The 12,918-nt window shown below is 45.7% G+C and overlaps 1 protein-coding gene across 1 annotated transcript; it reads right to left on the bottom strand.

Moving 5' to 3' along the window:
* Window positions 1–543: 543 nt before the first annotated feature.
* Window positions 544–12,507, bottom strand: atad3a (ATPase family, AAA domain containing 3A). Its single transcript, XM_023954714.1, has 16 exons — window positions 12,188–12,507; window positions 11,593–11,669; window positions 10,201–10,302; window positions 10,070–10,129; window positions 9,927–9,996; window positions 9,685–9,850; window positions 8,092–8,161; window positions 6,906–7,061; window positions 6,749–6,805; window positions 6,545–6,670; window positions 6,338–6,462; window positions 6,213–6,264; window positions 6,072–6,142; window positions 5,825–5,992; window positions 1,231–1,339; window positions 544–1,158 (listed from the first exon to the last, which is right to left on the bottom strand). The coding sequence occupies exons 1-16, from the start codon at window positions 12,375–12,377 to the stop codon at window positions 751–753; spliced, it is 2,007 nt and encodes a 668-aa protein (XP_023810482.1). The 5' UTR covers window positions 12,378–12,507; the 3' UTR covers window positions 544–750.
* Between the last annotated feature and the right edge of the window lie 411 nt (window positions 12,508–12,918).

The following is a 12,918-nucleotide window of genomic DNA, read 5'->3' as shown; positions in this document are numbered from 1 at the left end:
GCTTCACCTCTCTGTAAACAAACTAACCAACTAAACCTGCTCCAGACCAGGTTATGTTCAGAGCATGAGTTGCCATGGCAACTTGACCTACTCTGAAACATACCTCCATTTCTGGAACCGAAAGCTGAGGTTATCAACTTCCTTAGCCTCAAACTTACCGTGGGAGCTAGCAGAACCTGCTTTCTGGAATACCCCCCCTGGACTATGTTAACCCTTGTGCTATCTTAGATGACCCCCCCCCTTCCATTCACGTGTTCTCCCTACCATGACAAAGGTGGATAAAGGTGGAAAGATTTCATGTAATCCATGGACACCAGTGAAGATCACAAATCATTGAAGAAAAAGGTTCAGAGCACTGTCTAGTGGGTCTAGATGACCCAACTCCCAATGTTGAAGTGCCTAGGATAGAACAAGGGTTAAGTGTCAGTTTGTCTGAAGTCATTATTTGAAGCGATTTTGGTTACGGTTTTTCTTTATTGGCCTTCGCTTAAATAAAATATTTCTAACATTCCCTCAAAGTATCCATAATAAAACCATCAACACTTTTGATTCATCAGTCTTTACTTCTCATGAAAAAGTGAACCTGTTTCATGGTGAAACAGCAGACTTGATAACATGAATACATTAGACCCAACGCTTTAGACACGGTTATGTTCACGGTTTCTCTCTCCCTCTGAACCCACACAGACGTGTTCGGGTTAGCTAGGAGGGCCGGACGCTAACATTTCTAATCCACAGTCCCACTTAACCTCAAACTGGAGTTCCATCCTTTGAAGGGGGGGGGCCAGTCTTGTCAGAGGGAGGTGAGGAAGCAGGGGGCTCTGAACCCCCCTCCTCTGCCGTGGAGGCGTCCACACAGTCCCGTCCGGCTGAACCATCCGCTGACGGGCTCCGTTCTGAGGATGCCGCCGCGCCGTGGCTTTCTCTGACGGCTGAGGCGATCACCTCCTGAGCCTGCGGCGCCTGGCGGAGGGGCAGAGTGAAACCCCTCTTCCCTCCACTTCCTGTGGCCCCGGCCAGTTCAGGCGTCAGGCTCCTTGCTTCCTCCTCTCCGTGCAGCCAGTCCATCTTCTGGTGGTGCTGCTTGATGGCGTCGTCGACCCGAGCGTCGATCATGGCTTCTGTCAGAACGCCGTCCTCTGAGGAATAGGCTGCCGCCTGGAAGACAAACGGATCCCCGTCAGCACGACGTGATGCCCAGAGCTTCTGTCCTGATGGGAGGGGACATACCTGCCACGCCACACCCAGCTTTGAGATCTCTCTACCCGACATGCCCTCCGTGCGCTTGGCGATCTCCGAGCACTTCCTGCCGTAGTCAAACTGGGCCAGCTTCAGCCGCCTTCACACACAAACAGAGAAGCGAGGCGGGTTTATTCCAGCTCCTGTGTCTACAGCAGCGTTTCTCCTGCTACGGTCACACCGGGCATGAGTGTGCATGAATGTGAATGAATGGGCATGAATGAGCATGAATGGGTATGACTGGGTATGAATGGGTATGAATGGGCATGAATGGGCATGAATGAGCATGAGTGTGCATAAATGGGCATGAATGAGCATGAGTGTGCATAAATGGGCATGAATGAGCATGAATGGGCATGAATGGGCATGAATGAGCATAAATGGGCATGAGTGTGCATAAATGGGCATGAGTGTGCATAAATGGTCATGAATGGGCATGAATGGGCATGAATGGGCATGAGTGTGCATAAATGGTCATGAATGGGCATGAATGGGCATAAATGGGCATGAATGAGCATGAATGGGCATGAATGGGCATGAATGGGCATGAATGAGCATAAATGGGCATGAGTGTGCATAAATGGGCATGAGTGTGCATAAATGGTCATGAATGGGCATGAATGGGCATGAATGGGCATGAATGGGCATGAGTGTGCATAAATGGGCATGAATGGGCATGAATGGGCATAAATGGGCATGAATGAGCATGAATGGGCATGAATGGGCATGAATGGGCATGAGTGTGCATAAATGGGCATGAATGAGCATGAGTGTGCATAAATGGGCATGAATGAGCATGAGTGTGCATAAATGGGCATGAATGAGCATGAATGGTCATGAATGGGCATGAATGGGCATGAATGGGCATGAGTGTGCATAAATGGGCATGAATGGGCATGAATGGGCATAAATGGGCATGAATGAGCATGAATGGGCATGAATGGGCATGAATGAGCATAAATGGGCATGAGTGTGCATAAATGGGCATGAGTGTGCATAAATGGTCATGAATGGGCATGAATGGGCATGAATGGGCATGAATGGGCATAAGTGTGCATAAATGGTCATGAATGGGCATGAGTGTGCATAAATGGTCATGAATGGGCATGAATGGGCATAAATGGACATGAATGGACATGAATGGGCATGAATGGGCATGAATGAGCATAAATGGGCATGAGTGTGCATAAATGGGCATGAGTGTGCATAAATGGGCATGAATGGGCATGAATGGGCATAAATGGGCATGAATGAGCATGAATGGGCATGAATGGGCATGAATGAGCATAAATGGTCATGAATGGGCATGAGTGTGCATAAATGGTCATGAATGGGCATGAATGGGCATAAATGGACATGAATGGACATGAATGGGCATGAATGGGCATGAATGGGCATGAATGAGCATAAATGGGCATAAATGGGCATGAGTGTGCATAAATGGGCATGAGTGTGCATAAATGGTCATGAATGGGCATGAATGGGCATGAATGGGCATGAGTGTGCATAAATGGTCATGAATGGGCATGAATGGGCATAAATGGGCATGAGTGTGCATAAATGGGCATGAATGGGCATGAATGGGCATAAATGGGCATGAGTGTGCATAAATGGTCATGAATGGGCATAAATGGGCATGAGTGTGCATAAATGGGCATGAATGGGCATGAATGGGCATAAATGGGCATGATTGTGCATAAATGGTCATGAATGGGCATGAATGGGCATAAATGGGCATGAGTGTGCATAAATGGGCATGAATGGGCATGAATGGGCATGAATGGGCATGAATGGGCATGAATGGGCATGAATGGGCATAAATGGGCATGAATGGGCATGAATGGGCATGAATGGGCATAAATGGGCATAAATGGACATGAATGGGCATGAATGGGCATGAATGGGCATGAGTGTGCATAAATGGGCATGAATGGGCATGAATGGGCATGAATGGGCATAAATGGACATGAATGGGCATGAATGGGCATGAGTGTGCATGAATGGGCATCTACAGTCCTTCCTTGCAAAAGTATTCGGCCCCCTTAAACGTTTCAACCTTTTGCCACATTTCAGGCTGCAAACATGAAGATATAAAACTGTAATTATTTGTGAAAAATCAACAAGTGGGACACAATCATGAAGTGGAATGAAATTTATTGCTTATTTCAAACTTATGAAACAAATAAAAAACAGAAATATTGGGCGTGCAAAATGATTCAGCCCCTTTCCCTTCAGTGCAGCAAACTCTCTCCAGATGTTCAGTGAGGATCTCTGAATGATCCAATGTTGACCTCAATGACTAATGATGATAATTACAATCCACCTGGGTGTCATCAAGTCTCCATACATACATCAGACCACTGCAAATCTACAAAGACCCGGCCGTCCGTCTAAACCTTCAGCTCAAACAAGGAGAAGATGATCAGAGATGCAGCCAAGAGGCCCATGATCACTCTGGATGAACTGCAGAGATCTACTGAGGTAGGACAGTCTGTCCATAGGACAACAATCAGCCATTTCTTAAAGACATCCATAAAAAGTGTTGTTTGAAGTTACCCACAAGCCACCTGGGAGACACACCAACCATGTGGAAGACGGTGGTCTGGTCCAGACCTTATGTTTGGCATAAAAGCAACACAGCTCATTACCCTGAAAACACTGTCAAACAAGGTGGTGGCAGCATGATGGTTTGGGCCTGCTTTTCTTCAGCAGGGACAGGGAAGATGGTTAGAATTGATGGGAAGATGGATGGAGATAAATACAGGAGCAATCTGGAAGAAAACCTGATGGAGTCTGCAAAAGCCCTGAGACTGGGACGGAGATTTGTCTTCTAACAAGACAAGGATCCAAAACAATGAAAATCTACAACGGATGGTTCACAAATGAACATATCTAATGTTAGAATGGCCAAGTCAAAGTCCAGACCTGAATCCAATAAAGAATCTGTAAAAGGAATTGAAACCTGCTGTTCACAAACACTCTCCATCCAACCTCACTGAGCTCCAGCTGTTTTCAAGGAGGAAAGGGCAAAAATGTCCGTCTCTCCATGTGCTAAACTAATAGAGACAAACCCAAAGAGACTTACAGCTGTAACCACTGCAAAAGGTGGCGCTACAAAGTCTTAACTTAAAGGGAATGAATCATTTAGCACGCCCAATTTTCAGTTTTTATTTGTTAAACAAGTTTGAAATATCCAATAACTTCTGTTCCACTTCATGATTGTGTCCCACTTCTTGATTCTTCACAAATAAATAGTTTTATATCTTTGTGATTGTAGCCTGAAATGTGGGAAAAGACTGAAAAGTTCAAGGGGGCCGACGACTTTTGCAAGGAAGGCCTATGGTGTTCACACTGGACCAGCAGGGAGGGGCTTCTTTCTTTCTTTTCTATAGTGTAACTACAGTTGGAACAGGTTTAATGTGAAAGGGCAGCTGTGCAAATCTCATAAATCCTGCTCCAGGCTTTTTCTCTCACAGCTCAACATACATCTATGGAAGAATTCCGACTGGACACAAATTGACCCGTGATCAATTTACAAACGTGAATCAAAAGAGACCCCATCCATGCATCACTATCAAATCCGAGTTCCTGACAGGTCAAAGTTCAACCTGGTTTAACTTTCGATGCGCGTTCAATGGCTCCGCGTTTAAAAACGGTGGTGAACACGCCTTTCCAACGAAAAGCTTATTTCTAAAAAAATAATAAATAAAAAAAGTCCTCCATTAGTAGGGCTGACTCCGCCCATCGAATTACATTCATGTAGGAAATCCACGATTAGATTTTGTTTTAACAAAGATTTCTGTATTTTACCTAAAAACTAACAGCATAACTGTTAGATTATCACATAAACATCGTATATTGAAAGTTTGAGCCTTTTTTTTTTAAGGATGCTGTATGTCATGACTAATCAAATAAAGAATAACTTTTCTTCACGTAGAATCAGAAATAGGAGCTGCTCGAGTAGTTTCATCAGGTTGGGTCAGCACCAGTGATTGTATAAGATAAAAAAATGAACAAAAGAGCAAAGAAAACGGAATGATTTGACTTGTTAATTCTTATTATTATTAATATTTCCAGGCTTTGTTTGTTTTGTTCTGCAGCATGTTCACTTATTTGTTTATGTATTTGTATAATTATGGCAGAATATATTTTTTTGGGAAGCAAACTATTTAAAAATATATAAGGTTTAATTTGATTTATTTTTTATTATATTCCTGTCTGTCTTTATTCAGATTTATGTTCAAAAAGGTACGTTTTAAAGGTTTAAGGCTTTAGCTTTAGTGTGTTCAGTAAATGTTTATCTTTTTCGGCCCAAAACTTAAAGTGTGTTTTGTATTTAGGCCCCCTGTGCGACTGAGGTTTGACCCCCCTGTAATATGAGTCTAGAAAATTCATGCATTTTTTATGTAAAATGGGGAAAAAAGATAAGGAACACAAGAGGATACCGTCAAATCTGTATGTGTGCGGGGTGGGGTGGGGGTGGGGGGGTTACTCGCCCGGGGACTAAGTTAGCGTAGAACCACCACTAAATGTCAGACCTGACTCAGCTCAGTTAGGGTTAGCGGTTGCTTTTGACAACACTCACTGGCGCCCTCCTGTGGCTGGCTCCAGCACGTATTTGTCGAAGTACAGCCGCACCAGGCGCTCCCTCTCCTCGAGGCGTGGCAGAGCGAAATTGACGATTTCGTCAATGCGGTCGTTTATGGCCCAGTCGAACTGCTCCGGCTGGTTGCTGGCCAACACCAACATGAACCTGCGGGACAAACAGCATCTTTCCAGCATGCAGGAACATCACAGCACCCGTGGTTCTGTAGCACGCCGCCAATCTTTACTTGTTACTCTGTTCTCCAGTGCGGTACAAGAATGCGTTCAACGTGGCTCTGAGGTCTTCACTGATCTTCTCCTGCAAACAGAAAGAGCACGTCCGACTGATGTGGACCACTGCAGATAAAGCTCCATCTTTGCAGGCTTACAGTCGCTCTCTTGCGCAGGAATGCATCAGCTTCATCCACAAACAGCAGCAGCCTGAAACCGGACATGTGACATCAGACACAGGTACACCAGGAGGGGACATGCATCAGCGGCGGCGGTCGCATACCCGCGGCGACTCGTGTTGGCCCAGTCGAACACCTTGTGCATGGCGGTCACGCCATCGCGGCCCATGGGAGCTACATCGCCGCCCGTCATAATGGCGTAGTCCATTCCAGAATGCACGGCCAGCTTCTGCTCGGCGCAAACACACATCCGCCGTCAACGGTGCGGCGTCCTTCCCGGGACCGCCTCCTCCGTCATTCCTCCTGCTTACCTTAGCAAACAGCGTCTTCCCCGTTCCCGGAGGGCCGTACATGAGGATGTTCCTGTACAGACCCTTGTTTTGCCTCGTGTTCCTTGTTGCTATGGCGATGTCCCGCACACGCTCCTCCAGAGAAGGCTGCAATGTGTGAAGACAAGTGATTAAACAAAAAAATAAAACGTCTGTATGTTCTTTAGAGCTGATGTCCACACTCACACTGAGCACAACCCCTTCCAGCGCGTCCTGAGGTTTGCTCTTCAGCCGTTTGGCCGTCTGCGTTCAGAGGAGCAAACAGGGGGGGGGGGGGGGGGGGGGGGGGACGTCAGAACCAGTCAGTGAACAGACAGCTGAAGGGTCCGCTTCATTTCCTCACCTTGACGGGATGCTTGATGGCTTCGGCTACAGTGAACCTGGAGGTCTCGCGCACCAGAGACGGCTTTCCCAGCCTGGCTTCAATGTAGCGTCCTGCCACCCCAGTGGCGTTTCTGGCTGAATACACCCCCACAGCTAGAAGGGTCAGTCCTGCCACCTAGTGGCAGAGCGGGGGGAAATCAAAAACAAGCACAAAATCAGGAGGGAAGCATGAGAAGTGAAGAAGCTTTTAGATCGAGGGAGTCAAACTCCAGGCCTCGAGGGCCGGCCTCCTGCTGGTTTTCCAGAAATGCCGTCTCATCTGCGGAAGATTACCTGGATCAGGTGCGTTTAGCCAGTAAGGAGCTATAATGGCTGGTTGGTTGCAGGGGAGCAAAAAGTGGGTTTGCGGCATATGGGTAGCATTGGGGCGCCGGGCTACAGGGGGCCCCAAACCGAAGTTGGGGAAATGATTTATAGTCTGAATTTTTTAATTTCTCAGCTGTTTGTGCACATCTACATTCATGATATGATCAGTAACAGAAGCACCTCATAACTGACTGGGCGCCCCCCGCCACAGCCTCGTGCTCACGACTGTTTTCATTTGAATCGCGTAATCGTCTGATGACAGCGCGCTAAAGATGGAAAGGCAAAAGAAAAAACATTCGGGGGCTGAAAACAGAAAATGCAAGAGGGAAAACATTTAGAGGGAATGAACAAAAGTTTCTCTAAAGTGGTTGAGAGCCAGCAGGTCTGTTATAGAAGCCGTGTCAAAAACAGGCGTGTAAACGTTCAGGCTAAAGCTACTATGGTCACAGACGTGTCTTGCAGCTGTGCTGAGCAGGATTTACAGAATCAATAATCATGAAGAGAAAAAAAAGGAGCTTGTTTTTGCTGATTTTGTTAACAAGCTATAATGTGGCTGCATACCCCTATGAAATTGGGTAGTTGTGCCCCTGGTTGGTTGGAAAACATGTAGACAGACACCTGCCCTCAAGGCCTGGACACCCCTGATTTAAATACCAGAAACGTTTGAAAACTTCTCATTTTTAGCTAATAAAAACAAATAAATTGGATTGTCTGACTCAGAAGCATGACAGAAACAATAAAACTGGTTTGTTTTTATTCACATAGTACTAAGACATACTCAGATACTGTGCGAGAGTAAATAAGGGATAAAAAGCTGCCTGGGGCAGGGGGGCTCTCACCGTTGCAGTCACTTTATCCCAGTCGGACACAAAAGCCCTGAATCCTTCTCCAAACACGGCACCTGCAGTCCTGAACACCACAAGAACCCACAATGAGCCGCACGACAACTTCTGGATCTTTATTGCTCAAGCGGTGATTTTAAAACAGATCCACAATTTAAAAAGGCTGGCGGAGCAAAACCCAATCCTTAAAAGAGGATTTAAAGTCCCGCTCTGATCTGTTGTGAAAGTGTTCCCAGGTGTTGTATTTATGAGTTTCAGCCCAAATCAAAAATCTTGGGTCATTCTCGAGGACATAGTTTCTGCAGAGCGGCAGGAGTTCATCAGATATTAGACATTAGTTGTTGGTGTGACTGATGCTGTGGAGTAAGCCCGCCTCCTTCCATCATCCATCTGTTTATACCACATGTGTCAAGGCCCGTACACACCGGGACGAATATTCGCCAGGCGTTATTCGCCAGCGTTTTTCGCCACGTTTTTTGTGTTCACACCCAGGCGATTTTCGCTGACGATGAGGCGAGCGAACATGCAATTTCATTCCCTGACATTAGATGGCGCTTAATGTAAAACAGAAATACTCCTGTACACAAGGTGGCGCTGCGCAACTTTACGCTTCTTAAAGTCGCTTTTCACTCAGAAGAAGAGAGCAAGTATTTACACGCTTGTCAGAATCAAACAAAGAAAACATGAATATTTCAAGCACCAGTAGCTCCAACTGGTGCTTGGTTCGGGGATATTTTAGAATGTCCGTCATTATTGCTTCGCGGCTGTGTAGACGCTACTTGGCGTCTATCTTCTTCGCTGGTATGTGTGCTCAGCAAGGCAGTTTTGTGTTTGAGCGCCCCCAAGTTGTGTTTTACTGTAACTTCAGAAGCTCCAGACACGTGAGCAAAAGCGCCATTCTCATTGGTCGAGTAGATTTCGACGCGACGCGTCGAAAAAAAAAAACGAACCCGAGGCGTTTTTTTTTTCTGACGCTTTGTCGCGTGGCGTTTTTTCGCGTCGGTGTGCACACTCTCATTGGGGCCCTTTGTTTAGTCACGAGGCGTTAAACGTCGGCGAAAATCGCCGACGAAATTCGTCCCGGTGTGAACGGGCCTTCAAACTCAAGGCCCGGGGGCCAAATGTGGCCCCTCCATGTCATTTTATGTGTCCCGTGAGAGCATAAAAGGTTTTTAATTTCTTAGAATAAAAAATAAAAATTGGTGTATACTAATTCATATCTAGGGGGAGTCGGACTTGAAATATCGGATTGGGCAACTATACATTAGGACTTAAACACTGTCCATAGAACCAAACCTGACAGAATCAAATGTAAAAGGATTTATGCTAGAATAACAAGCAAACATATGTTTCTATGCAACTGTAATTGTCACTTTATAATGTTATAATGAATAATGAGTCGTTTAACATTAAGGAGTATTATTTTATTTTTTTCCTCTGCTCCTGTTTCACAACGATTTGAATAAAGAAATGCTCAGAAATGAAATTTTAAGCTTTATTTTCTGTTAACATGTCCTCCATCGTGAGAAAAAGGCTACAAAAACAAGTTAAAAACACCAAAACCATTGGAGTGCATCTCTAAACACTTACTTTATGGACTCCAGCACCGTCTGCCTGTGCTCGGCCGCCTTCAGGCGGATCTGTTCTCGGATGATATCGGCGTTCTCCCGCTCCACGCGCGCCCGAGCTTTTGTCTCGGCCTCGATGCGCAAGAGTTCGTTCTTGTGCCTCAGCTCCATCTCGTGCTCTATGGTTGCTATGGACACACAAGCACAGCCGTGTTCACGAAGGAGAGCTTCACGACCTCCCCGTGAAGGAGGTGAAGTCCGTACCTTTCCTCATGGCCTCCTGTTTCTGCACAGACTCCTCCTGTTTCCGGAGGTTCTCTTCATTCAGCAGTTGCTATAGAGAGAAAATACCGTCATCATGAGGATCCTTCCCTCCCATTAGACTCACAGGTAAAGGTCGGCCCCACCTGTTGGCGCAGTTGGTCCTCGTAGCGCTGTCTGGCCAGCTTATCCTGGTACTGAGCCCTCTGGAAACAACAGACTCAAACTAGCATCACTAAAGAACAGACTCAACGTAGAGACTTTGGCTCATTCTCACCGCTTGGTGCTGCTTGGTCTCCTCATTGAGGGTTTTCCTCCTCTCCTCCGCCTGGATGCGGATCTGATCCCCTTTGAGCTGCTCCACAGCAGCTTCGTACTCCTGTGAGGACGAGAAAGCTGCTCTCAGTGCTGTGATCTAGAACTACAGGTGATAAACATGCTTACATGTGCCAGACACTAACCAAAATTAGGGGGAAAAGCTTTACGAGCTTCATATTTTACATATTTCTCTTGCTTTTCTTTTTATTTAAATGCATCAAATAGAGGTGAAACAGCTGGATGGAAAAGTGTCAAACTCACGATGTACCAAATTTAGGAAGGATTTGTGCTCTAAACCTTTGTTTTCCTGTTTCTCTCTCTTTATTATGGTATCTTCCACCATTTTTTGCCGCTTAACTCCTACGATTTTTCAGTTATTTTAACCATTCAACTATTCCAATGTTCAGCTCTTTCAGTTTTTTTTGGTCCATTAAATCCTTGAACTTCTCCAGGATTATATCGGTTACATGTGCTGCACACTAATCTGTTGGTGGCATAGTGGCATTGCATGTGAGCTGCAGTGCATAACTTGGCTGGTTTGATACCCGCCTCTGGCACTTTTTACAAAAATATCTTTTTTTGTTATTGTGCTGTTTTCACTTCAGTTTATGGTCAACTTTAATCATTTCTTTCTTTATTTTTTTGCCGTTATTACCCTTTAAGTTTCATTTTCATTCAGCATTATAGCATTCAACCCTACATTTTCTTATGGAAATGCAGCTCCTTCTAGTTATTTAATTACACCAGGCTTATTGTAAGACAAACGTTTTTCTTTATTGTTAATTACTTACTAGCATAATTAAAAATATTTGTTGTTTTTCTTTGTTGATTTGCCATTAAACTGTGACTCAAAATAAAACCACTGAATTGTAGTGAACGTGGATCGTTACGTTCCTCCAAACCAGAACCAAGCAGCTGAATTTGTCCAGAAGATTATATTTCTAAACAACCTTAGTGAGAAATGTCTTATTCACTGAAATTCTGTTGACCTATTTGACCGAAGGTCATTCATAATTCATTACAATCAGGCCACATTACAAAATACACTACATGTTATGGATGAGACAACAAATAAATAGATGGCTAAAGCACAAGATTTGTTTTAATTCTACCTGGATTCATCTGCATTGATGAGCATTTTCTTTTCTTTTGTCTTTTAATTTGAAAAAAGCCACCGAGTTCCACTGTTAAAGAACCAGTTTTTAAATGTCTAAACCATCCCGTCGTTAACTCCTAGATTTCAAATGTACAGTTTTTATAATGTTTGCATGGCTGTTCTTTGTCTGAGTGACTTCAACTGTTGGCTGTGATTGGCTGCAGATCCTCTTCCGGTGGGGGCGTGCCGTCTTACCTTGATTTTGCTCTGGTACTCCATCTGAGTGGTGCCCTCCTGCATGCGAGCCAACTCCAGCGCCTCTTTGGCGTGACCTGCGTTCAGGAGAGAGGAGGAGACAGCTGACACGTGCAGGCGGAGGCTCCGTGCGGGGTGACCTCTGACCCCCACGGGACTAATCGTGTGACCGTCTCACATCGCGTATCATTGGGACAAACGTGCGTCCAGATGCGGGCGTTGATGAGGACATCCTTATAACCCTTGTGCTGTCTTGTGGGGTTCAAATGACCCCAGGTTGGGAGTTGGGTCATCTAGACCCACTAGACAGTGCTCTGAACCTTTTTTCTTCAATGATTTGTGATCTTCACTGGTGTCCATGGATTACATGAAATCCTCTTCACCTTTAAACTTTATCATGGTAGGGAGAACACGTCAATGTAAGGGTCGGGTCATCTGGACCCCACAAGATAGCAACGGCTATTAAAGCATCACTAGCTTTGGGAGCAGCAGGTGGAGGAGGCTCATCGACCAATAGCAATGATTTAAAAAAAAAAAAAGAATATCCCCTCTGATCATGATCCACCCCAACACCCGAACACTTCCGAACACTTACGGGACTTGTCGAGCTCCTTGGCCGCCTGGGCAGCCCGCTCCAGCCCGGTGGGATCGAAGTTGCTCCATTTGTCCTTGGGTTTATCTCCTCCACCGCTCGAGCCTCCGGCGGGCGGCGGAGGAGGAGGCGGCTCCGGTAAACCGGGAGGCGGCTCGGGCTGGCCCTTGTTCAGACCGAACAGCCACGACATGATGGTACCGGGGATACGTGAAGCACAGTCTGGCCGGTTCTGAGTGGAGCGCGAGGGCTGCAAACGCCGCACGTCTGTCAGCGCACTTCCTCCACACGCGTGTCACGCTGCAACATTCTGCGCATGCGTAGGGTCTAGCGCAACTCTTGCTGAACAACAGCCCCGGTGATTGGTGGATGTCTGGTACCTCTGCACGTGATTGGTCAGGCGTCACAGCGGCAGGTTGTGGAGGTCAGTCACGTAGCCCCGCCCACCAGCCGGAGGGTCACCGTGTACTCATGTCACGTGGTTGCATCAGCTTTGAATCAGGGTGTTTGGTGGAAGAACAGAGTAATAATTACCATAAACAGTGGTATGTTTAATCAGAATTGGTTTGACCACAAGATCATTTTTGTACGCGATATTCTTGATTCAAATGGAGAAATTCTTCAATTAAGAGAATTCAAAAGCAAATATGATATTGAATGTTCAACCAGGGAATTTCAGAAAACCTGCAGATAAATTCCACTTGCTTTAATACATTTAATAAAAAATACAATAT

Source organism: Oryzias latipes, chromosome 5, assembly GCF_002234675.1.
Source record: "Oryzias latipes chromosome 5, ASM223467v1".
NCBI lineage: Eukaryota > Metazoa > Chordata > Actinopteri > Beloniformes > Adrianichthyidae > Oryzias > Oryzias latipes.
This window is presented reverse-complemented; position numbering and strand designations above follow the sequence as displayed.